Source organism: Lacerta agilis, chromosome 14 (assembly GCF_009819535.1).
Source record: "Lacerta agilis isolate rLacAgi1 chromosome 14, rLacAgi1.pri, whole genome shotgun sequence".
Classification (NCBI taxonomy): domain Eukaryota; kingdom Metazoa; phylum Chordata; class Lepidosauria; order Squamata; family Lacertidae; genus Lacerta; species Lacerta agilis.
The window spans coordinates 14,030,025-14,055,093 of record NC_046325.1 but is presented as its reverse complement, the minus strand read 5'-3'; the positions used below and the strand labels follow the sequence as shown (position 1 = coordinate 14,055,093).

At 50.0% G+C, this 25,069-nt stretch overlaps 2 protein-coding genes across 2 annotated transcripts in view; both read left to right on the top strand.

The window, feature by feature from the left end:
* Window positions 1-1,754: 1,754 nt before the first annotated feature.
* ARMC5 (armadillo repeat containing 5) lies at window positions 1,755-11,707 on the top strand. The gene is made up of 6 exons (XM_033170779.1): window positions 1,755-2,130; window positions 3,837-3,944; window positions 5,219-6,056; window positions 6,928-8,210; window positions 9,317-9,449; window positions 9,887-11,707. Exons 1-6 carry the CDS (start codon window positions 1,785-1,787, stop codon window positions 10,677-10,679), a joined length of 3,501 nt encoding a protein of 1,166 aa, XP_033026670.1. The 5' UTR covers window positions 1,755-1,784; the 3' UTR covers window positions 10,680-11,707.
* A 4,126-nt stretch (window positions 11,708-15,833) lies between these two features.
* TGFB1I1 (transforming growth factor beta 1 induced transcript 1) overlaps window positions 15,834-25,069 on the top strand; it is a 32,185-nt gene continuing 22,949 nt past the window's right edge. The window contains exon 1 of the mRNA XM_033170799.1: window positions 15,834-15,964. Coding sequence (XP_033026690.1) covers window positions 15,952-15,964 — 13 coding nt within the window. The 5' untranslated portion in view covers window positions 15,834-15,951. The remainder of the gene's footprint in view (window positions 15,965-25,069) is intronic.

The following is a 25,069-nucleotide window of genomic DNA, read 5'->3' as shown; positions in this document are numbered from 1 at the left end:
TCAGCCTTTCAGACCATATTGGGTCAGGATGTCGCCAGCACTCCATGCATCAGGGGTGGTGACCACATGCTTGAGATGATAGACAATTTTGTCTACCTGGACTCCACCATAACCAGCAACCGTTCCATTGACGCTGAGCTGGACAAGCTAAGTGGCAAGGCAGCTATGGCAATGGCTGGCCTCTCCAAAAGGGTTTGGGAGAATGATCAATACCAAGATGAAGATGTACCAAGCTTGCATGTTGAGTTGGTTGCGGGCAACTTACAGCGGCCAGGAGCGATGCCTCAGTGCCTTCCATATGCGTTGTGTCAGGAAGATTTTGGGCATCATATGGCAAGACAGAGTCTCAAAAAACAAATGTGTGCTCTTTCAAGCCCACGTTCCCAGCTTGTTCACACTTCTGTCTCAGTGACGTCTACACTGGCTTGGTCATGTATATAGTATGAAAGAAGGATGTGCTTTACAGGGAGCTGGCCTCAGCACCAGGCCTGTTGACCAACCAACTCTGCGTTACAAAGATGTCTGCAAGAGTGGCATAAAGTCTGGCAACATTAACCCCACTGTATGGGAATCCCTGGAGACAGACAAGTTGTATAGCCACATCAGTAACCAGAGGAGAAATGACCTCCGGAGGAACAGAGAAGAAATTGCATGGTGCACCTGCATCAGTTATACTGGATGCCTTCATCTGCCACAGCTGCAATAAAGCATGTCTCTCCCTCATGGGTCTTGACGCTGGAATTCTCCAGCAGTTTTGGTTTGACTTTACCCTTGATGGCGCACTCTTCCATTATCTCCCAAGACAGATGGATGCCAACACTCATATATACACATTTGCTGCATTTTTGGGGTCATTGTATTGTTTGATTCTGCTGGTGCTATTTTAATCTGTCGCCACTATCATATTGTTATATGTGTGAGGATTTTCCGGTTATAACTTTTTATTTTCCTTTGGAAGGTGGGATATAAATTTAATAAAATATTGTAACATTTTTGTAATTGTTTTTTTAAAATATAATAACAAGTCACATTGGAAAGGGTAACACTGAATATAAATATTGAAGCAATCACATTAAGTAAAGCCCCGTGACCAGAGCGGAACTTTATTCTGCAACTCTCCACTCCCTTTGTTGTCTTCTCTTTCCCTGTCTAAATTTAGACTACACAATTCCCGGGACGGTTTTTTTTTTATAAAAAAAACCTCGCCTTTGACTTTCCGTCTTAAGTGTGTAAGCCATTAACTACATAGCTGATGCAATGTTTCATCACCACACTTTAAAACCTAAATCGAAAGAGCAAAAGCCACGGTGCTCCTATGCAAGCACTTAAGATAATACTTTATTATATCTGAAGCCCGGAACGACCAATCAAAACATAACTTTCGCGTATTTCTCCCCAGCAAAACAGGAAAAACTGACGGCTGCGACGACGCGCGGCGCAGCGACCGGGCTACCTTCCCGTCGTGCCTTGCTCCATTCTCCCCAGTCAGCCATTTGGAGGCGCGTTGCGTGACGGGAGTTGTAGTCCCCTTTCCCCCCTCCTGCCTATAGACATTATAGAAAACGTCGGGAGGAAAGACTGCAGCTCCCAGAAGGCAACGCGCCTCCCTTGGCCCGGGAGGGGGACTCGGACTATATCTCGGGACCTGTAGTGTTCGCACCCCCCCCCCCCGCGCACCTTTGTCCTCATGGGGAGCGAACTACAGTTTCCGCAGAGCCGAGGGGTCCGGCTGCTCTAAGTTCTCCCCCCCCCCACGCCCGGCTTTGGCAGGGGCTTCTCCCAAGATGGCGGCTCCCCCTCGTCCTCCGCCTCCTGCTGCTCCCCGGGGCGCCGGGGTCGGGGCCACCTCCCCGGGGGGCTCCCTGGGCTACTGCTTGGCCCAGCTGCAAAAGGGCGCCGAGCCGGGCCTCGGCCGGGCCCTGCTGGCCCTCAGGACGCAGCACATCAAGGAGGCCGGGGGCATCGCCCGCTTTCGGAGCCGAGGGGGCTTGGCCCCTCTCCTGGGGGTCCTGGCCGGCGCCCCTCGGCCGCGACGCACCCTGGACCTCGCCCTCAGCATCCTGGGCAACTGCTGCACCGAGGGCGCCAGCCGCACCCAGGTGCGCGAGCTGGGCGGGATCCCGCCCCTCGGTAAGTGGGGGTCCCACTTATGGGGAGGACCAGGTGCCCCCTCGGGGGTAAGGGGGAGCTCGGCGGGGCAGTCTTGGTTGGGGGGACCCCGCAACATTTGGCGGGGGCGCCAGGTAGAATCCTAAGACCCCCAGGTCAAACGCCCTCCCCCCAAAATTGGGGCAACCTGACCCCCTGGTTGCCTGTGTTGCCAAGCCCCCCTTGACTTGTCAAAGGTTAAGGTCCCGCCCCCAGAGTTTGTAAGGATTATTGGATCGTCGCGTGGAATAATAGCTACTTCTGCTCACTTTCCGGGCCTTTCTGTATTCTCTTCTTTGGGCTGTCATGTGTGATTACGCACCTAGTTAAATAAGATGATGTAGCCCGGATTCCCTTATGTATTTTTTGTTTGTGTTTTTTTAAAATATATCCCATGCTTAAAGGGCGTTAAGTGTTGGCAATTGGAAATCACGGAATCGCAGAACTGTTGGAAGGGACCCCCAAGGGCCATCCAGTCCAAGCCCCTGCAACGCAGGAGTCACAGCTAATGTTAGGCTTTGCCCTGTGGGGCTGGGAAGGGTTGAAGCCATACGTGCAGCTCTAAGGGTTATGAGGGTTAACCTCTACGCCCGACTGATGTTGGGTGTCAGAATAGGACCCGGGATGCCAGGGTTCAAATCCCTGCTCAGTCACGAATCTCATTGGATGAACCGCCCTGAGATCTGTGGGTGAAGGGTATACAAACTGAATACATACATAAATAAATAAAATAACTTGGGCCTGTCACTCTCTGCCTCACAGGGTTGTTGTGAGGATAAAATGGGGCGGGGGGACAGCCATGCATGCCATCTTGAGCTCCTCAGAAGAAAGGTGGAATATAAATGTAATAAGAATAAAGGGCATTGTCCTGGAACATGCGCACACGTCTTTGCATCCTGAGCTACTCAAGTTGGACTTGTGACCCTTTGAATGCTGCTGTGGGAGGAGATGCCTAAGGCTTTAAGGGAAGTTGCTTGAGGATGCGCAGGGACTTGTAATTTGCATTATGCAGCCGGCAGCGCCACCTGGCTGTTAAATGTGTAAATGCCAAAGCCTCAGTCTTTCAATCAATGGAGGGCGATGCAAAACTGCTGTCTTAAACCAATGCAAATTTGAACTTCTACCCTGTTTGGTTCTTTCATAGGTTGTGGGGCTGTTTTAAGATGAGTGAACACGTGCAAACTAGAAGGGGTTGGCTTTTCCCCTCTAGGAGAAGCTAGCAATGATCTTGGGGATTTGGGATTATATTGAGGTTACCCCTATCAGTAGCAAGACCTCGTGCGTTTGTGTATTTGGAAAGCAATGTTTACACTGGTTGTCAAGAGAGACCACACCTTTTCATAAATCTTTAGTACTATACAGTGCATAGTAAGCACTGCAGTATATAGAGTGCAGAAATGTGATAATTGCTGGTTGAGGGCTTAAGGCCTGTATTACATGGATGGGGTGGGGGGTAGAATCAGGCAGAAAATGCTACCTTCTTTAAACAGCTGTTCCTACCCAACTTTTTTTTTTAAAGCAAAGATTGCTAAATCTGCTGGCCTTTAAAGTGCCGCAAGACTCTTGTTGCTTTTCGCTGGAACAGACCACCACAGCTATTCCCTTGAAAGTTGTTTTGTGGTTGTATAGCTGCATTATTCTCCATCTCTCTTCTTTCCTGCCCCCCCTTGCATTCTGTGTGTTTATAGTTACTATCCTGAGATCGCTTGCTGCAGAAAGCATCCAGAATCGGACAGCACGAGCCCTCGGCAACTTGGCTGTAGACACAGAAAACTGCCAGGCCATTCACGAAGCAGGTTGGAAGTGGGATGGTGCACTGGGTAGGGATGGAGGGTAGGTTTGTTCATGTGGGGCCGGGTGGGGGTCCAGTCCATATGTTATGACTTCCTGCCCCTTTGCAAACAGGGGAAATGGCAACTTTCTGCTTGCTTTCCCCCTCCATAATGAGGTGCTCCTTATTTCCACATATTAGACTGACATGAGTTTATATGTTACTCATTGCCTCCATATGCTTAATAACCGGAAGCTTCCTGGTGAAAACTAGCATAGCAGAGGGGAGCGCTAAGAATCTGAGCTGGAATAGCCCAGTTTTATCCCAGTTATAGCCTCACTTGGTGGCCCCTGGCAAACTTCTGTTCTCTCACTCTTGGCACCCAGGATCACGCTGGCCTACCTTACTGAGCTGTTGTAAAGATTACCGAAATAATGTCTGTAAAGTACTCTGAGTGCTTGAAATGCATCATATAAACATGAAGCTTTGTTCTCGTTGTTGAAAATATTTAGTCTTCATGTATTACAAAATTTGCCAGATAGAATGCACTGGGATTCCAGAATGAATAGGGGACCTGTGTGGAGCATTTGGTCCCTTGTGGATAAACTACAAACAGGTTGTGCGTTAAATTGGGTAACATGCTAGCAGTTTTCTCTTTTAGCCTAGGTAAAATAGGTGGGGAAACGTACTTCGTGTTGGAGACTCATTTTAATTCTCTGTTTATCTCTCTCCCCACCCTCATTTATCTGGGACAAAGAACAGAGGTGGGGTGGGAATTTTGCCGTGATTTGGGTGAAATTTCTGCATAACTTTGTGTTCGGATTCAAGTGCAGACATTTATATAAATTTCTAAAACTTAGATGCAAACAGAGGAGTTGCTTTGGAATCTGTGGCAGCCCTCTCAAAAGAAAGGGATGTGGCCACAGAACCCCTTTTCTTCTTGCTCTCTTCTGCGGAGTCGGGGGTAAGATGGACACCCATCTCTGCTAAAAATTCGCCCGTGTGTTTTTCTAGTAGCCTGTGGCAAATTTCCTTGATAAAATTGCCCGGACTCCTTTAAGGTCCGCTGCATCTGCTGCTCCCAGCACCCTCATTGCAGCAGCTGCTGAGAGCAGCAGAAAAAAATGAGGGTGGTTGTGGAGAGAGACGGTGCTGAGACTTGCCAGGCCAGTTTGAGAGGCTTGGACGTTTGCTGGCAAACTGTAGAGAATTTGTAATATATGAGACTCTATAACCTGGCTTTCTTTTTCTTCCATTCTCTCCCTCACCCTACCACCCCCAAAAAATCCCCCATTACAGGAGCAGTGCCCCCACTGGTGCAGGTCCTCACCACCTCCCAGGACAGAGAGTGCTTGCAGAGTGTGATCAGGGCAGTGCGCTACCTGGCTGACACACCTGCGCATCGCCTTGTGCTAGCCCAGCAGGGGGTGGTGCGCCCCATTGCCGAGCGCTTGGCTTCCTCCTTGGATGACGCCGCCCTTGTCGCAGCCGCCGTGCGTGCCCTCCTGGAGCTGACAAAGGGTTGCAGCCGCGATTGTGCGCAGCAGCTCAGCTTGGCGGGCGGCGTGGCAACCCTCGTGGCCTTGGCTAGCCACGAGAAGCGGATGGTGCGGGAGACTGCTCTCGTGGCCCTGTCCAACCTCTGTCTGCAGGGCATGCTGAGGCCAGCTGTGGGCAACGCTGGCGGAGTGGAGGTGCTGGTGGGGGAGATCCGGCAGCGGCAGAGGGCCGGGGCACCTGGCATGGCCCTCCATCCTCTGGTGAAAGCTTTGTGCCTGCTGTGCCGAGAGGCAGTCAATAGAAGCCGGGTCCGAGAAGCCGGGGGGCTGGAGCTGCTGCTGTCCCTGCTGCGGGACCAGGGCCACAGCTCCTCCCACGATCGTGTGGTGGTGGCCTTCGTGGCCTTTTTCTATGATGAGGAGGCCCTGGAGGTGCTGCAGGCTGGAGGGCTTGTGCCTTTGCTGGTTGGGAGGCTGGCAGCGCTGGGCCAATGGAGAGGCCGGAAGGAAGAAGAGGAAGAGGAGGAGGACGAGCTGGTAGATGAGAGGGATGCAGCTTCTTTTGACCTACCTGCAGAGGGGCGTCGCGGGGAGCAGGCCACGCCTGGAGTAGAGTCCTCCAGCTTTCAGAGCCTCAGGTAAAGAATGTCTTGAGCTAGGGGATTGCTTTATGCAAAGGTTGAAAGAGGTGGTGTCCTTTCAAAAGAGGACTTTTTTTGGTGAGCTAAGTATATACCCAGAACATACCAGTTCTGTACCAGCAAAACAAAACAAACCCCATTTGGAATGTCTTGTGCAAATTAGTCCCATCTAAATGTGTAGCTTTTCTAAATTTTTAGCAAGGCTGTGGAAAATGGAAAGAAGCAAACGTTTCAAGATTGGGGGCAAGTGGGCTGTTAGGGGTCAAAGGAGCTGGACAGGGATGTTGCCCTACTCCAACCATTGCCAGCTCTGCAGAATCACTTTTAGCTTGTTTTCAAACTTTTCTCCGCTGGAAATGCAGGTTGGAAAACTAAACAATAGTTTTGCTTTTAAACGGGGCTTGAGTTTCTTAGAGTTCTGTGTCACGTGTTTGCTTTGTTCCCCAGGATTGTGTGCTACTGAGGGTGGCTGTGGTTGCTGCCACCGGATGTTCTTTGTATTTTGCCTCCATGTGCTATTGATGCCATCGTTTGGCCACATGGTAGCAGTAGCGGGGGCCTGCAGTGTTCGATTCAAGGCTCTGACAAACATTTGCCACTGCACAGCTTTATGTGCAGATGCTTACAGTATTTTGCAGATGGCTGCCAAAAGTGGAGTCATGCACACAACGACAGATGTATGTAGTCCGCTTGCTGTGGGCTAGAAGCTGATACATGCACTCTTCTCCAACACTTTGCACCCGCTAATGGCTACCAACCACATGCCACATGGTCATGTGATTCCCTCCCCACTTCCCTCCCCAAACTCTACAATCGCTTTTGTACTTCATCCCTTATATCTGTGCCTTTCCTTCTATCCACTCTGCAGATCCTGGCTTCTTTCTGAAGGCTACATTGCCAGCCCAGGGGACCTTTCTCCACAGTGGTCCCCCGACACCACCCTTTCTGAACTGGATGCCCAAGGATGTGTCAGCCCCAACCAAGAGCTGCAAGATGAACCCCATGGGCCCTGCCATGCCGTATCTGGAATAAAAACCCAGTCCCGGGCCGAATCCCCCGATTTCTTAAACTCTCCATTACTGGATTTGCCCCTTGCACGTCAGCCAAGTTCTACTGAGACCTTAAACCCAGCGGAGGGAGATGGAACGTATCCACAGCAGAGCCTGTGCCCAGTGGCATTACCTGTGTTCGACAAACCTGGAAGTCTCTGTTCGGAGGTGCCAGATTCAGAGGAGATCAAGGAGCTGGAAATAGTTGAGACCAGTAAGCAGCAGAAGGGGCTGCTGATGAAATCAGAAGAGGAAGATCTAGCCAGTCCCGAGAAAGGACTCCCCGGACAGGATGTGTTGAAGCTGCCCTGTTCATTGTCTTCAGGGGCAGCCCCAAATTCAATGCTGACGAATCCATCAAAACCAGGTGAAGATACGGAACGGTCGACTTGGGTTGCTTTGACAACGGACCAAAATGAGCCCGGGACCAGTAACTCACACTTGGCTGCAGTGGCGTTGACCCCGAGTAAGAGTGAGCAAAGCCAACTGTCCCCCAGGCCCATTGCCAAATCGCCAGCCAGCGAGGAATCCTGTCTGATCACCCCAAAGCTGAGCACTCAGAGCCTCTCAAGTTCTCCCGATGAGCACAGGACACCTACGTCCTGCTGGAAACGGCGTGCCAAGTTCCGGTCAGCGTCTGAGCAGGCTCCACCTCCTCAAGCATCACGTCCTGCTGGCGAGACTCCGTCCCCACTGCTCTCCCTAGCCCTGCCGCTCTCCCTCTCTTCACACGCGGGCGACAGAGAGCTCCATGCTCCCGAGGCGCCCGTCCTGCTGCTCCTTTCCCGCTTTTCCCAGGTTGAGGATCCCAGCCGCAGCCTGGTGACACCGGCCACCTTGCAAGGGCTGCTGCGCTACGTCACGAGAAGCCCCGTCCCCTCCTCTCGCTGCCTCCGGCTGCTGCATCGCCTCACCTGCAACCCCACTTGCCTGGAGGCCTTTGTGCGTTCCTACGGCGCTTCTCTCATCCATGCCTGGCTGATCCTTGGTGTGTCGCCTGAGCAGGTGGCGGCGGCTGTTGCTGCTGAGGAAGAGGGGGAAGAGGCGGAGCCAAGAAGCCTGGATGCCAGGGAGCACGACGCCAGGAGGTTCAAGGAACTTGGTGTGTGGATTTTCTGTTATCTCTGCATTCCAGGGTAGCGGTTCTTAAACTTTCCCCCCACTAGTAAATTAAAAAATTCTGGAGATCTCAAAAGGCCACTTAATCACCCCCCCTTTTTTTTAGTTCTGTAAATCATTATATCTCATTATAGTTGGCATTTGATAATGCCTTTCTAATGCAATGGATGTGTTCTTTTGAACAGAGTTCAGGGAAGTCTAGCTTGGCTCATCAGAAAAATAAACCATATAATTGTAGAGTTGGAAGGGACCACAAGGGTCTTCTAGTCCAACCCCCGGCAATGCAAGGATCTTTTTGCTCAACATGGGGCTTGAACCCACAACCCTGAGAGTAAGAGTCTCATGCTCTACCAACTGAGCTATCCCGGGGATTGGGAGCTGAGGGCGAAGTATAGATATTCTACAACCTTTCTGTGGAGCACCCAATGGAGACCACCGAAAAGGTGGTCTACTGAGGATGATTTGAGAACCTCTGTTCTAGGATATTGGAATTCAAGCCTGCATAGTTTATTTTTTTTGAGTGGTTCCTCGTATTAAAGAGGGCTTCTGAACTGGGTATTCTCATGTTGAAGATGCTGTGGTGTGGTGTCTCACTTTAGTGGGTCTTTGGATCATTGGAAAGCCAATTGGTTTGTTGGGATACTATGGTTCCTAGTCTGTCTTTGCCACAGGCTATGCTGTTAGCTGCTGCTCAGCAGCCTTTGCCTCTGAAGTGGTTTTCAGTGTTGGAACGTGTAAAGCGACCTTAAGGAGAGCCCTTATGGTAGTGTATGAAACCACTTTTCCCCTCACCAGTGAGTAATTTAAGTCCCCTCCACCTCACCCCAGCTGACGTAGGCTGGGGTTGAGGCTTCAGATCAGAGAGAGCCTTTTTGCTTCCCACATGTTTTGCAGACATAAAATGGAGCATGAAATAAATTGTGGGGGAACCGCAGCTCTTACGATACAGAAAAGGCTGACTGGGCAGTTGGGGGCAGGGCAGACGCCAAAAAGTGGGCTGCCTCCCTTCAGCGTTGATGCAGATGCTGCATCAAACGGAGGCGCTGTGTGTTGAACGCATTTCTGACCCATTCTTCCCCTTCCCACCAGGAGAGACGCTGCTGATGAACCTTTGTGTGCAAGCGGAGTCCCCTTATGGAGTGGGTGTTCTCACTCACATGCTGCTGTCGGGCTCCGAATCCGATCAGGTGGCCTGTGCACTTGCCCTTCCGCTTATCTGCAGGTAAGTCTGACATTGCTCTGTCAAACTGGTATGAAGAGAAGGGGATAAAAAGGATTTACTTCCTCGCGTGACTGCAGTTTCCTCATGTGGCTAGGCCATCTTGAATGAGGGGCAGCCACTGGGCTGGGACGGAGTGACCTCAGGGTTTTATTTAGCCCCAGATTCAGAGATTGGAGTGTGTGGACAGTGAAACTATGAAAAGAAAAAAGTATATTACTCTTCACCACATGAGCCACAAGGCACTCAAAAGAATGTATGAGAGATTTATTTTTGAAAGAGAAGCGAAAAGTGTGGAGACTGAGGAAAGAGGAAAGTGTGTGTTAACGCTGGGGGTCTGATAGTTTACAATTCTCATTTTTCAGCTAATGGAAGGGGAGAATTGGGATCTAACAAAAGGTACTGAGGGTACGAAGCAGTTTTCTCTTTGTCTCCCATAGGAAGGATTCCCTTTGCCGGAAACTTCTGCTGGACCACTCTGGCCTGCGTCTCCTATTGGGCGCCCTGGTGCGGGACCCTGATCCCTGTCTTGTTTTCTACGCCTTGGATTCCCTCTCCCTCCTCCTGGGCTCCCAAGCCACAAGTCTTCCCTCGCCGTCCCCTCCTGCCTCCAAGAGGCCGCGCCTGGACTCCCCGCCCCCTTGCTCTTACTGCCGCTTCATGGACGAAGGCAAGGCCGACTTGTATTTCCAGCTGGACTCTGGCACCCGGGTGCCCGCCGTGCGCCAGGTCGTCAGCGAAGCCTCTGAGGTCTTCTGTGCCATGCTGAGCACGGGGTTTGCAGAGTCGTGCCACACCACAGTGAGGCTGGGCGGTGTGTCTCCCGAGCCCTTCCTGGCTCTCGCACACTTCCTCCATGGCTGCCGCGGCAAACCCTGCTCGGTGCTGGGGGTTTCGGTCCCCCTCGCTTTAGCCGAAGAAATCCTCACGGTTGCCGAGCAGTATCTCCTCCCTGAGCTCCAGTCCCTGGTTGATGACGCCATGTGCCGGGACTTCCTGCGCCCCAAGACTCTAGGCCAGGTGTACTGCTTGGCTGAACGGCAGAACCGACCCCGCTTGCTTCGGAAATGTGCTGCTTACACTCTCCAGGACGTGGCAAGGCCCACCTGCCAAGCCGCAGTGTTGGCCAAGCTTCTCCAATCCGTTGGGAATCCTAGCAGGTTGGCTGAGGAGCTGCTCAGGGTGGTGATGGAGTCCCCATGGGGCTCTGGTGCTGAGGTCCAGCTTGGCTGAAGGATTTACATCTCTTTCTCCTGCTGCCCTATTCCACCCCCCTTCTCTCTCTCTCTCACGCACACACATATGCACACACATAACCGAAATATTGGCTTTATAGTGGAAACCCAAGTATGTTGACAGAAGGAGTGCTAGGAGAATAAATAGGGTGAGACTCAAAAGAATGGCCTCACAGCGGTCAAAGGGTCAACTTCTGGAGTGGGGAAGCGTGTGGGGCGGTGATGTGGCAATGAGCGCCCCACTTGATAGAGCTGTTGTGTGCGTAAGGTTGGTGGAGGTGATTGCATGAGGGTGGAAAAGAATGGAGGGAGGGAGGAAGAGGGCTGGGGGAACGCTGCCACCCAAAAGACGGCATGGGGGAGGATTTAAATCAGATGTGGGGAACCTTTGGCCCTCCAGATGTTGCTGAACTACAACTCCCATCATCCTTGGCCGCTGACCACGCTTGCTGAGGGGTGATGGGCATTGTAGTTTAGCGACATGGGAGTGCCAGAGGTTCTCCACACCTGATTAAAATGAAAGGTGGAGGAACCAGGTGTCAGATTCCCCTTGGACGCAACAATAGCCCTTTTTTTAGGAGGGGTTCTATTCTGTCAAGAGCACTTAAAAAAAAAAAGAACGGCCAGCCTCGATGTGATCTTGGGCATGGCAGCATGTTCAAAGTGGGCAGGATCCCTTTCTGATAGTGTATCAGGAAGGGACCCCAGATTGAAAAATACAACATTTCTGAGAGTGCCATTCTGATGGCAGCTGCTCCTGGAATTGATCCTAGTCTTGGGAGGAGATGTTAAAAGGGCATGAATGTACAACTGAAGAAAGATGAGGCATCTCATAGAGATGGTGGAGGGAGGGGGGCATAAAAATAATTGCCGCCACCCAGCAGTGGAAGGAATTTGCAGGATATGATATCAAGGTGCTTCTCTCAAGGACGCGTGGAAGCACTGAGAGGAGTCTGGCCCATTTGTATAGATGGAACTATATTGCATATAAGCTATTGTACATAGAGAAATACAGACATCAAAGAGGTACCTGGCCTCGGCTTATTTCTGTGAGTGAACAAATGGGAGGTGACCAACCCTTGTTGCTGCAAAATTGGCTGCGACCCAGTTTTGAGCCAGCCTTCTGCAAATGAACCAGTTGTTCCAGAACCCCACAACGAGTCTCTCACCATTCACCCCGCTCACTCTTAATGGGTGGGTGGGGTTTTTCAGTGTCATCCAATGGGGGGATTCTTGGCACGAGGGATAAAATGTGTCTGGTCTGCACACTTGAGTTCTCTGGCCACCTGAGCAAGCTCTTGAGGGGTGGGATTTTGGATTTACACTTGCACGCCCTGTGATGCCAATCAAGCCTCACTGGATTGAATTGTGAGGCCTCTTAGCCCCCGTTCCTCCCCTCCCCACCTCCTTTCCACGCCAAGGACAGGAAACGCCTGCTTCTAACTGCATCCAGATGGTCTGGAGAACTGGCGAAGGGGAGGGAGAAACCACTTCCTGAGAGCCTGATTACTATAGAGCCTGTTCGTCTAGGATGGGGTGGGAGGGAGCGCCTTCCCCAATGGGTTCTTTCTGGGTCCCATTTTCTGTCCTGTATTATTATTGTTGTTGTTGAAGGGTTGGCTGTCATCTGTTTTTTCCATGGCATTTATTGGGTGCTGGAAGCTGACCGCTAGCATACGTAACCCTGCCGCTGAGGTTATGGTGTAAAATCACAGCTGGGAGATGCAGCAGAGGTATGCTGCTCCTTCCCTCTTGGGATACTTTGAAAGGAGAGTGTAAGGATGGTTTGAAGTTTTGTAAGGACTTCATTTTTTGTTGTTATTTTCTGGTCATGCTCCAGTTCCTCAGCATGTGAGAAGCATTTCCTATAATTTTATCTCTGTGCCAAGAAAGCAGCCGCCTGCTTAATTTCTGCATGACTGGTTGCTGTAGAAGGCAGAGGAGCTGCAGGTAACACAAACGGTGGCAGCCCATGTTCATCACGCAGCCATCATGCAGTCTCAACATATCTGGTGCAGAAGCAAACCAGGCTGAGTGTTCCAGGGCTTGTTTTCCTTCCCGAATTCCTCTTCACTTGGCACAAGCCCGTTTTGCTCGTGAGTGTTTCAACCTGGGTGGAGAGTTTTTATTATGGTGCTGAAAAAGCATTCATCTGAAAATGCCCACCCTGTGAGCAGGCCACTTTCAGGAGGGCTGAGACCATACCCTGCGAAAAAGTCTCTTACAAAGGGTTCACTTCAAAAATGTTCCCTCTACCCTAGAAAATTCTGCAAGTCCTAAACCTTGTGAGTACAGCCCGATCCCCAAAATACTACATGGTCTACAATTTAAAAAAAATCATTTTTTAAATTCTATTTCAATTGGGGGCATGGCAAAGTCTAAGTGGCTTGCCTTGGGCTGCAACTAGATGTGACTTAGAAGGTCTGTGAACAGGCAAATAAAAATCAATAGCCCTTTCGGCCTGACAAATTCACTCGTAACTACCTAGGAAGCTTGTCTGTACCAGGCCTTGTCTATTGAACAATCTAAGAACCAGGAATGGCCTGGCGGGGTCAGGCCAGTATCCCATCCTGCCCAGTGGTCAACAGGATGCCCGTGAGAAGCCCACAAGCAGGACCTGAATGCAAGAGCACTGCTCTTCCTCCTGTTCCCTGCAGCTCATATTCACAGGCCTCCTGCCTCTGACCTTGGAGGCACAAGCAAAGCATGTGTTCTGCTACTGAGTCATGGACTGTGGGAAAGGGGGTAACCCAGTCCATCCTAACCATTTACCTATCAGGGGACAAAACAGGTGATATGAACCAGGGACTTCTGGGCTCTGAGCTCCCATGCCTAATCACAACTCTTGCTTTCATTAGCATATGCTCCAAACTTGCCTTTTCTCTGCCCTCTTGTTACAGACGGCTCCAAATGTCCCCCTCCCCCAGTCCTTAAGCTATCAAACCTTATGGGTACCCCAAAATTATTATGGTCAAAAGCCTACCCCCACCAATGCTTTCAACAACCCAGCCCTGATTCAGGTACGTTTATTACATATCGGAGTTCTCTCGCTCTTAGCAACTTTTTTTTTGGCTTGCACCATTTACACCCCGTGTTTCCTCAGTCCTATAAACATCCTCTGAATTAAATAATCTCGTTTGGCAAGGTATTAGATTCCGTCCTCTCCCCCCCCCCCCGCCATCATGAATAACAGCTGCAGCGTAGCCAAAACCCATTTCTGTCCAAAGACCTCATGACCTCAGCTGGACTTGGAAGCTGTACATCTCTTTCCCCATTTTGGCACCTGGAATCTTGTGAATTCCTGGGCCTCATCAGGATAAATGATACCGAAATGTTGGAAAAGTTAGTAGACCACCCTGTGTGCATGTGTAGGTGCAGTGCCAACTTGAATAAAATATGGGGGGGGGGAACCAGGTAAGCCCTGCCCCACATAATCGATCACATGACACATTGTGCACACACCAGTTGAATGGGAGTGCCCATCAACTTTGTGGGGGCCCAGCCCCCTCAAATATTTTATTGCAGGGGCTGAATCCCCCATGGGCCCTAGGAGTTGGCTCCTATGCACACATCTATGGCCTCATCTGCACTATACATTTAAAGCAAGATCATACCACTTTAAAACGTCACAATTTCCACCTGGGAACTGTAGTTTGTTAAGGTTGCTCAAAGTTGTTGTGAGGCCCTGTTCCCTTCTACAACTCTGAGGATGGTTTAACAGCCAGTCCCTCTTCCCAGAGAACTGAGAATTGTAGCTCTCTGGGAAGAAGTGGGGTCTCCAAAAAAATTCTCTGCACCCTTAACAAATGATGCTCAGAGTCATACCTGGGTTCTCTTGTGCCCTTGGCAAGGAGCTGTGTTGGGATCCCTTGTGCCCTTGGTAAGGACATGTGCCCAGCGGCCCAGAGTGGTAGAGGAGCAGCCCAGGGGGAATGAGCAAATGGGTGAGTTGGCTCCCAGCCACTTGGAGCCAGAGTGGAGAGGTGTGATTTTTGCTCCCCCTGGGCCTAAACCCTTGGTGGGGAGCAACCTAGCTAACTTTTGGTAAGCCCCTGACTACACTTCCCATGATTCTTTGGGGGAAGACATGACTATTTAAAGTGATACGATACTGCTTTAAATGTACAGTGCAGACTGTGTGTGTGTGTGGAGAAAGAAAGAGAGAATACAGATGATATACACATGCTTAGCTGCCAGGCTTTCTTCCCAGTGCTCAAAATCCAATTGATAACTTTTCTCTGAAGTTCAACCTTTTCCTGTCCTTACTGTTTTACTCCATAATATCCATGCCTGCAGGGTTCTGCATAAGCCTCATCTCATTCCGCTCCCTAAAAGAAGCCAGCCGGCAGGAGCAATACGCTGGACCTCTTCAGAAGGAGTCACCTAAATGGCCAAGCAGCGCTCCTAGCTTTGAGCAGCTGCCACCCCACACCTTTGCCCCAAACACACCAGCCAAGCTGGCCCAAGATGTTCTGCCGCCCGAGGCACAGCAGCAAAAACTCCCCTCGAAAGCCAAGGGGGTAAAGCAAAGTATCCCAAGGCCAGTTAAGTCAGTTTAGCCCCTGAGTCTGAAAACCACAGGAGCTCAGGTAAAAATATAAAATCAAGTAGCTTAAAAACGTTGCTGCCTCTTCTTTACCACGTCCAAAATTGGCGGCCTTGATGTCTCATGCTCCACACCGGTGCCAGGAGCCCTTAGCAACTGCCTCCCCTCACTAGGCCTTACTTCCCTTCCTCAGAAGGTGCATATATTCTCTTCTCTTCCACCCCAGGCCCCCACCCAGCGGTTCTAGCCCGCTATTAACTTTCCTGCGAGAGAATCCAGCTCCCCCACCCCCCTGCTCAAAAGACAAGACCCCTCAGAAATGGAACCCAGGCGTCCTAGCTGGGGAGATCAGGAGGCGATTTCTACGGGCTGCTTGCTTTATAACCCTGTAAAATCCCCCCGCGCGCCCTATAGGGTGGGATGGGGGGCGAGTGTTGGGGGGGGGCAACAAGTTTCAGCTTGGTGCCCCCCCCTGCCGCGCGATGCGCTGTGGGGCGAGGGGGGGGGGCGTCTCCATCCTTCCTGCCCGAGCCTCGGATCCCCTTTGCCATAAATGGTCACCGCAGCGGCAGCGGCGGCAACAGCAGCAGCAGGGGAGCAGCGGCGCGGGCGGCGCGGCAGTCGAGCGGGGCTGCGCTCCGGGAAGGCGCGTCACTGGGGCGGGGGCCGCCCAGCAGCCAGCCACCGGCCCCGGAGTCCGGGACCCAGCCCGCGCCCGCCCGGGATGGACGATCTGGGTAAGGAGAGCAGAGAGGGAGCTCCGTCCGTCCCCCCACCCCGCCGGGGACCCCATCTCCCTCCTCGATCCTCGCGCTCTTTCGCGCATTCCTTTTCTTTCCTCCTCCTCTCTTTCTCCTTCTCTTCCGCGCTCCCTCTTGTCTTTCTCTGTGACAGTTTTTCCTTCTTGCATGCAGTCTGGCAGCAGTTCTTGACCCAAACCGATCTTCTTGCTTCCCGTGTTGTCTGTCTGTCTGTCGAATTGCCCTCCTCCTCTTTTTCTTCCTTCCTTTCTTCTTTTTCACTTACTACTCTCGATGAGGGTTTGGGTGGTTTTTTTTTTTGTGCGCGCGACCCCCTCCTTCATTCATCTTGCCATATTTCCTCTCGACGCTCCTTCTGCCTGACTTTTTTGCTGTCCCCTTTTGTCCAATTCTCCCTCCTCCCGTCACTTCTTTTCATACTCCTGCTACTGTGGGAAACACCCTTTTGTGCCAGATGCTGTACACCCCCCACCCCACCCCCGGCAATGGATTCTTGTGCACAGTCTTTGTGCTGTGCTGTTTTTGCAATAACTTTATTTCACTCTTTACAAAAAGAAATAAATGAAATCCCCTGTTGGCTATTCCTAGCATTCTGCTGGCCCTTTCACACATTAGGTGAGAACAAACCCTGTCTTAACTACTGAAATGACGGATTGCCCACTCTGGGTGGAAGAGTGTGTGTACTTGTGTCTGATACACGCGTTTGCAAGCGCACAAATTACTATTGCCGCCTGACGCATGTGGCCTTCACATTTCACATTTTCAAGTGTGCAAAAGTAATGTGTGAATTGGCACTTTATTCCTTGCGCCTGCTTTCAGTCTCCCCCCCCCCCCCATTTCTCTCTCTGACACCTCCTTGTGCTGGTCTCCCTCCTCCCTGGCTCCTTTCATCCATTGCCTCTCCTATTATCTCCCTCTTTTCCTTGAATGCCCCTCCCTGTCTCTCTCCCCATATCCTTGTAGCTGGCAGGGCGGGTGTCGAGGGTGGGGTGGGGGAAGAGGCTGTGTTTCCTCAGCCCTTCCCATCCGGAGAAGGAATGTATTTCTCAGCGTATTCCTGTGGCTTTGCGGAATAGCTGAACAGCGGCTGAACGCCAGGGGAGAACAAGGGTGCTTTGCAGTACTCCTCTCAACTTCTCCAGCACCCCGCGCTGACATTGCCTGCAGCGGCCTCAGCTAGGCAGGAAAATGGGGGCGGGGGCTCCTCTGCACCCCGGCATTCCTGGGAGAAAAGAGTTGCAGCAGAGAGCCCAGAAATCTGAGGTCCCCATCCACTCCCTTTACTTCAAACTAGATCAGAGACTAGGGCCACATCTGCACTGTACATTTAAAGCAGGATTTTGACACTTAAAACAGCCATTGCTGCCTCCCATGAGGAATCCTGGAAACTGTAGTTTGTTTAGGGTGCTGGAGATTGTTAGGAGAGCCCCTGTTCCCTGCACAGAGTGGCAACTGTCAGAGGGGTGCAGCAATCAATCCTTTCCCCCCAGGGAACTCTGGGAATTGTAATGTGAGGGGAATAGAGGGGTCTCCTAGCTACTCTCTGCATCCTTAACAAACTACAGTTCCCAGGAGTCTCTTGGGAACGCCATGGCTGTTTAAAGTGGAACCATAATGCTTTAAATGTGTGGATGTATCGGACAGGGGTTTCCAGACTTTCCACAACCACTTGAAAATAGCGGTGGGCTGCTTAATGATATTTCTGTCTGTTGCTGCAATTTTAATGTGCCGTGCTAATTGCTGCATGGTTTCTAATTGCATTTCAAATTGCTATTATTTCCCATTTTGTATTTTATTGTTCTACAACTTGAATCCCGCAGAATACAATACCACAGAATACAATCCCGCAGAACCCCACATACAGTATACCATACAATATAAAAAGAAGCAATAAGAAAAATTAAAACCCATTATCGATATTCAGTGCACTGCACCCGCTGTTCCTGACTGCTGCTCCTGCTGTTCTTGACAGACACACAGTGGACCATCTGAGCAACATTAATGGATGACTGGTGGCCTGTGGACCACAGTTTGGGAACCTCTGGCCTAGGACCCAAGAGTCAGGGCCCGCCCAAGATGCTTTGCTCCCTGGCACTGCCCCACGACGTTCCACATAAAGTAGCTGGCCAGACTGGTAGCTGAATCTTCCACTGGTGTGTGGGGCAGGTCCCTCCACTTTTCCTGAGGCCTGCAGGGTAGCAAAGGGAGCAGGCCGCTGGCCTTCGGTGTAAGACTCACACCTCTGCCTAACACTTTGCAGTTGCTTCCTGTTTACCAGAAACTGCTGCCTGAAGTTGCTGCCTCATTCTGCATAATGGCAGGACCGGCTCTGCTCAGAAGGGCCCGCTGTGGGTTTCCCCCCCCCCCTTGCCTCCAGTTTCCTCACAATGCTGGCAACAGAAACTCCCCACAGATATATGGCGAACAGGCAAAGGAACACCTCTTCTTAAAACACACACCTCCTCGGACCCAGGAGCTCTGGCTGCCACACAGCCACCATCTTCTTTTATAATCCCTCTCCTAGTTGGTTTATTTTCAAGGGGCAGATGCAAATATGTGGAGCAATCCAGGAGCGTAGCAAGGTAAATTGGTACCCAGGGGCAAAAATTCTTTTGCCACCCCCCCCAGGCATGGGAAGGTCAGGTGGTACCCGGTGCGGAAAATTTCTTGTCAAACCCCCCCCCCATTGACACCCCCCCCCCGCAAAAATGGTTTTCGTTATTTCATATTTTCTTACAAAGGATTAATAACAAGTAATAATAATAATAATACAAACTTTTATTTATATCCCACCCTCCCCGGCCGAAGTCGGGCTCAGGGTGGCTAACATCAGATACGTAACATTGGTATAAATCAAACAATAATTAAATTGCCTCCTAAAAACATCTCAAAATCAAATTAAAGTCTAATTAGATGGCTTTCCACAGGGTTAGGGTTGGGAACAGTAAGTGCTCCACTGAACCGAAATTTCAGCCTTCATGACATAGGAAAACAGCCAAGTGAACAGCTATTTTGGTGGAGGAGGGTCAAGATATTAACCGATATGCATGAAATTTCATATATAGCTATATAATCCCTAGTATAGTAAGATAAGACCTTCGGAGCAGGCATTTTCAAAAAAATTTTTTTTTCCAAAAAAAAAATGTCCCTTGATAATTTGTCACCCCTCCATTATGGAACCCGGGGCGGACCGCCCCCTCGCCCCCCCTTGCTACGCCCCTGGAGCAATCCATCCTCCAGTTGCCGCTCAGCCAACAGACAGGAAAACCAGGGTGAGAGAGCTCATCCCAGGGCAGTTTCGCTCTCTTGTGTGGGCTGAAGGAGATCATATAACACGGATTGGCCGCATTTAATCTGTTGACTTTGGACTTATGTGCAAGGGGGTGTTGTACAAAGGCTGCTAAAAGAAGCGATGGAGCCCTGTGTTTTTCAGGGAACACTTGTGAGGAAGAGGGGGAGAGTTATTTCCTAATCTCTACACCTCCCATTACAAGGAGATCATGTCCGGTTTGGGGTGCTGCCGGCTTTCTGTTGCAGAGGCAGATCTGATTCAGGTGGGATGTAGCCCACCAGGAAGTTCTCCTGAAGGCAGCCTCGGAAGCTCTCTAGGCGGCCTTGAGCCTATGATAGTCTTTTAGGCCTGGCCTACCTTGCAGGATTGTCGTGCCATTTAGATGCTTGAAGCTTCTTGGAGGAAGGGTGGATAAAACACGCAAGGAACAAAGAAACCGAAATAAGCAGCGGCTGTGCGCATTAGTGGACAGGCTCCTCGTTTGTGTGTGTTTAGATTTGTTCAGCTTCAAGCCCAGAAACGTCTTTCTTGTGGATTAATCAGTAGTTAGCGTTGAGAGGTGGTGTGGTCCTCTTTGATTCCATCTGCTGGCTCTGGGGGTGAAGAGCATCAGTGCTCCGAGGGAGGTTACGGCTGCGTGTCGGCTCTTCCCTCCCTCTCCTCTCTGCCCTGCTCCCAGTCCCCATGTCTCTTATCCTCCCCTCTTGTATGTTACATTCCTGTCTCTCTCCCTCTGTGGTTTGCTTCTCGGCTTTAGACACATTTCTGCGCTGTGACATCAGCCAGAGAGGGGCAGGAGGCAAAGTTGAGAGAGAGAGAGAGAGAGAGAGAGAGAGAGAGAGAGAGAAAGGAAGGAAGGAAGGAAGGAAGGAAGGAAGAGAGCGAGAGATTCCTCCCCCCTTCCCCTTATTCTATGCTCACACACCCCAGCAAACAGCTGGAATAACAGTTAAAGATCCACTCTTTCTAATTATGCTCTCCAAATCCCTCTCCTTCTGACACCCCCTCCTCTTTTTGGCCTGAGATGACCTCTGGAAGAAGAGGCACACTCAGGCTTGAGCAAGCTTACTGGGTGAATTTACTGGAGATTTGGTGAAGGGAGCAAGAGGGCTGTGTGTCAGGGGCAAAGGGTGGGAGGGAATGGGTGTTAATAATACAGTGGTACCTCGGGTTACAGACGCTTCAGGGTTACAGACTCCGCTAACCCAGAAATAGTACCTCGGGTTAAGAACTTTGCTTCAGGATGAGAACAGAAATCAGGTGGTGGCGGCGGGAGGCGCCATTAGCTAAAGTGGTGCTTCAGGTTAAGAATAGTTTCAGGTTAAGAACGGACCTCCAGAATGAATTAAGTTCTTAACCCGAGGTACCATTGTAATGAAAAAAGTGACCGTCCAGTTGCGGGGAGAGTCTCTGGATGGGGAAGGAACTGAATGCAGCCTCAAATCCACTAGACTAGACGATCCGCTTCGTAGCAGAATTGCTGGACCCTCTTGGGATATTTTCTGGCTTCAAAAGGATCTGTGTGTTCTACTTCAAATGTGCATTAAAATGGATGGTTAGGGATACAGAAAAAGGATGTTGAAAGATGGAGATCCAGCGCAGATCTGGGGAAAGATCCATTGGAAGGTGTATCAATTATTATGGAGGTTTATTTCACACCACAAAGGCCTGAGTTTTAAGAGGACTTCTGAATGGCCGTTCCAGAAATGCTGGCTGTCCCTCCAATGGGAGAGCATAGCTTGGAAGGGATCCATTATAATTATAGCCTGTGTGGTCAAAATGGCATGCCGGCTGGGAGGGATCAGGAATCCACAGGGTCAGATTAGAAGGGATCCCTGGGAACCGGTTGCTTGGGGCTTTGAGGCAAAGAATCTGGCGGGAAGATGTGCATGTTGTGCGTCCAGGAATAAATTTGGGTTGCACGTGTGAATTTAATTATGAAACCAGGGCATTTAATTAAATGGGAACATTGCAATAATTAGGAATGTTAAAAGGAAAAAAAGAAGATTTGGCCAGCAATAATGCATACTGTCCTGACCTGGTGGTTTTGTAATAACATTTGCTGTGGTGCTGTTGTTGTCGGCCCAAGTGCTGCTAACATTTATTCTGTAGCATCCTCAGTGTGTGCTAGAGTCTAGGCTGGACCCAGGAGTGGTACAGTCCCTGCCTTAGATAGAGCCAACGTGTTAAAGCAAATGGACTGGGCGAATGGGATGGAGGGGACTTTGAAAGGTTGTCGTGGAGGACCTAGGAGGCATTAACACAAGCGGTGTATGGCTGGGTGGGCAATGGTGTGTGTCTCTTTGTTAAGCAGGGCCTTGTGGGCTTCTGGAGGCCTCTACACCAGCCTTCGCCAACCAGGTGCCCTCCACAGGCTTCAGACTACAACTCCCACCAGGTTGCGGGTGGTGAGGGGCACCTTGTCAATATCTTTATTATTCCAGGACTGCTGACTGGCTTTGGGAGCACTTGAGAACCATGTCGGCATCTTGTTTATATAGACGCTGTCTCTTGGCATCTTGGGACAAGCTGGCTGAGACCAGGAGGATGAACAGACTGCTTGTCCCAGATGCACATCTGATCTGCTGCAGATGGTCTGTTGGGTTTAGAGAACTCAAAAAGGCCTCTGTGGTGGACATCTCACTCTGGGTGGGAAAATTGCGGGGAGGGGGTCTTTTGTACAAAAGAGTGATTGTGTGGGAAGGCCAAGCAACTTTGCCTGCAGTTGAAATGGAAAGTTTAAGTCTCTGCGGGCAAGGAGACTTGAGGCTTGATGGAAAGCAACAAACTTGTAAGCCCATGCAGGGAGAATTCAATGCTGAGGTCAAAATTTCCTGGGCTTGTCCCAAGAACGTGGTTTAAATTCTAAGGCTTTGACCCTGTGAGGAAGTAAGGAAGGCTCTGTGCATGTGCAAGAATACTACATCCCTTTAGCTCTGAACAATACAGCCTACCTCACAAGGTTGTTGTGATTCTGAATCTCAGGGTTGTAGGTTCGAGCCCCATGTTGGATTAAAAAAATCCTGTATTTGGTGAGGGCCCTCATACTGCCCATCAGTCTCTCTCCCTGCAGATTAATAATAATAAATACAGTATAATCCCTGGGTTCTTTAGTGGTTGTTGTCATGGGGAACGGTTTGAACCAGGGTGCTTTGAGTTCTTTGGGATGAATGAGGACTAGCGACTTTAGAAGTATAGGCACTGGCTATTTCAGAACCTTAGCTGGGTTCGTTTTATTTATGTCAATCAGAACAAGAGGGCTGGAAAAAAGAAAATGACCAATCTGCTTTGTGTTGATTCATGAGAAGGCCCCTCTGTGTGCTTTATTACACACACAAAAAGCACAAAAATAAATAATTGGATCTCAGAGCATAGGATGGTTCTGGGGGAAGTCAACCACATTTTAATCTCATTGAAATTAAAGGGTTTTGATTAAGTTCCACTAGTTTTAGTGAGACTTAGGCTGCAATCTTAACCATGTCTACTCAGAAGTAAATCCCCCTGGATTCAATGGGGCTTGCTGCCATGTAAGTGGCGTTAGAATTCCTCTGGGTTCCGCCTAGGCTCTGAAGGCGCGAATCGCGTTCCCACTTTGCTCAAGCAAAGCAGCTCTGGGTCTGATCAATGCCTGGATATGGGAGCTTGCCTGGCAATTCTGCACAAGCCACTCTAACCTCCGTGGAGTCAATGACTCATAAACAAACAGGCATTTCTTTCGGATCTGTCATCCAGCCCGCTCCTCGTATCTTCTCTGAAGTTTGCTGGGATGTGACATTATCTGAGTGTGCAAATCCTGCTGATTTGTACCAGGGAGAATGCTAAACTTCCTGAGAAAGCACAGTATTCCTTCCGGTGAGGAATGCGGTTGCAAGAAGGAAAGGGACAAAGTTCAGTGTCAGAGCACATGCTTTGGGTGGTTCGATCCTCGGCATCTCTAGTTAGGGCTCCTACCTGAAACCCTGGAGAGCGGCTGCCAGCCGGTGTCAACAGTACTAAGGTAGATGAACCAATGGTGTGACTCTACGTAAGCTTCGTGTTGTGGGCATAGCCTAGGCTGGATCCTGGTCAGACCTCACCTGGAATACTGTGTCCAGTTCTGGGCACCACAGTTCAAGAAGGATACTGACAAACTGGAACATGTCCAGAAGAGGGCAACCAAAATGGTCAAAGGCCTGGAAACAATGCCTTATGAGGAACGGCTTAGGGAGCTGGGTACGTTTAGCCTGGAGAAGAGAAGGTTAAGGGGTGATAGGATAGCCATGTTCAAATATATCAAAGGATGTCATATAGAGGAGGGTGAAAGGTTGTTTTCTGCTGCTCCAGAGAAGCGGACAAGGAGCAATGGATTCAAACTACAAGACAGAAGATTCCACCTAAACATTAGGAAGAACTTCCTGACAGTAAGAGCTGTTTGACAGTGGAATTTGATGCCAAGGAGTGTGGTGGAGTCTCATTCTTTGGAGGTCTTTAAGCAGAGGCTTGACAGCCATCTGTCAGGAATGCTTTGATGGTGTTTCCTGCTTGGCAGGGGGTTGGACTGGATGGCCCTTGTGGTCTCTTCCAACTCTATGAGTCTATGATTCTATTGATCTCCTGTTGGTTGGTTGCCATTCTCTTTTAATAAAATGCTTTAGGAGTTGCGCACTCCTCCTCTCTTGTGCAGGAGTGCACCTCGATATCTAGATTAAAAGAAAAAAAAACCAGGGCAAACAGTGTCAAGTCTATCCTCTTGCTGTAAGACTATCCTTCCCCATCAATATATGCAGAGAGGGCATTGGACTGTGGCAAGTGTAGAACCAGTCAAGATGGGATTATAAGGGGATCATGTCCCTTCGGCACAATCTGGGCCAATATATAAAAAGGATGCAATACATGGTTGCTTAAATAATGTAAAATCAGGCCATGCTTCCTTTTCAGTATTAAACACAAGGAAAAGCCAGCTACTGGCTTACTTGCATGCTTTGCCGGGACAGCAGGCCAGCCTTGCAGCTTATTTTGGGGTCTGAGCTTGCAACTTAACTCAGTAAAACACTTTCAGGATACTGGAAGAGGAGAAAATCAGAGACTTCTGTCTCTCCACAGATATTACTAAAAGACCATCATTCTAGGGGTAACTTTCCTTGGTGTGTTTGTGTGGAGGGAAGCTTCGGATTGCGTCGAAAGGACTAGTTGCAGATCTCGGCAGTATTACCATTTCAGAAGACACTTGTGTTCTTCTGGAGGGGCCTAAAAGATTAGGTAAGGACATGTGGATTGAAAGAGTATCAGACAATTCATGGGACATAAGGCTATCCGTAGATACCAATGCCACCAGTTGTGCAGAATCACAATTGGGGAGAGTTGCTATCGCATTCAGGCCTCGCTTGCCGACTTCCCATAGACACCTGGCAGGCCACTGTGAGAACAAGATGGTTGAGTAAACAGTATGGACAAGGGAGGAATTCAGTTCAGTTCGCAGTGTAACCTACCTAATTCACACTTCCCAAAACTGTACTCGAATCAAAACGCAGCCATTCTGTGAAATTTGCACTGCTCCAAATTTTGCATTGCAGCTCTCCAGCCAAGTCACGAGTGCAAAACTCCATATATTCGGGTGATGCTTAGAAATGAATATGTGAGTGGAAGTCATGTACAATACATTGGCCTGCAAAAATGTGTCTGGTTGGGCAAAATTGCATTTGAAAACTAGGAGAAAATTTCACTAAATGCCAGTGAATTTTCATGAGGATTAAAAACGAAAATGAAAATTCCCCACAAACTGATGAAGATATGTGGGGAACTCAACTTAA

Coding starts and splice junctions, on each gene's coding strand:
- ARMC5 (XM_033170779.1), top strand. CDS start 1,785: ATGGCGGCTCCCCCTCGTCCTCCGCCTCCTGCTGCTCCCCGGGGCGCC. Junction 6,057..6,927: donor TCCAGCTTTCAGAGCCTCAG/GTAAAGAATGTC, acceptor TCCACTCTGCAG/ATCCTGGCTTCTTTCTGAAG. Junction 9,450..9,886: donor GCCCTTCCGCTTATCTGCAG/GTAAGTCTGACA, acceptor TGTCTCCCATAG/GAAGGATTCCCTTTGCCGGA.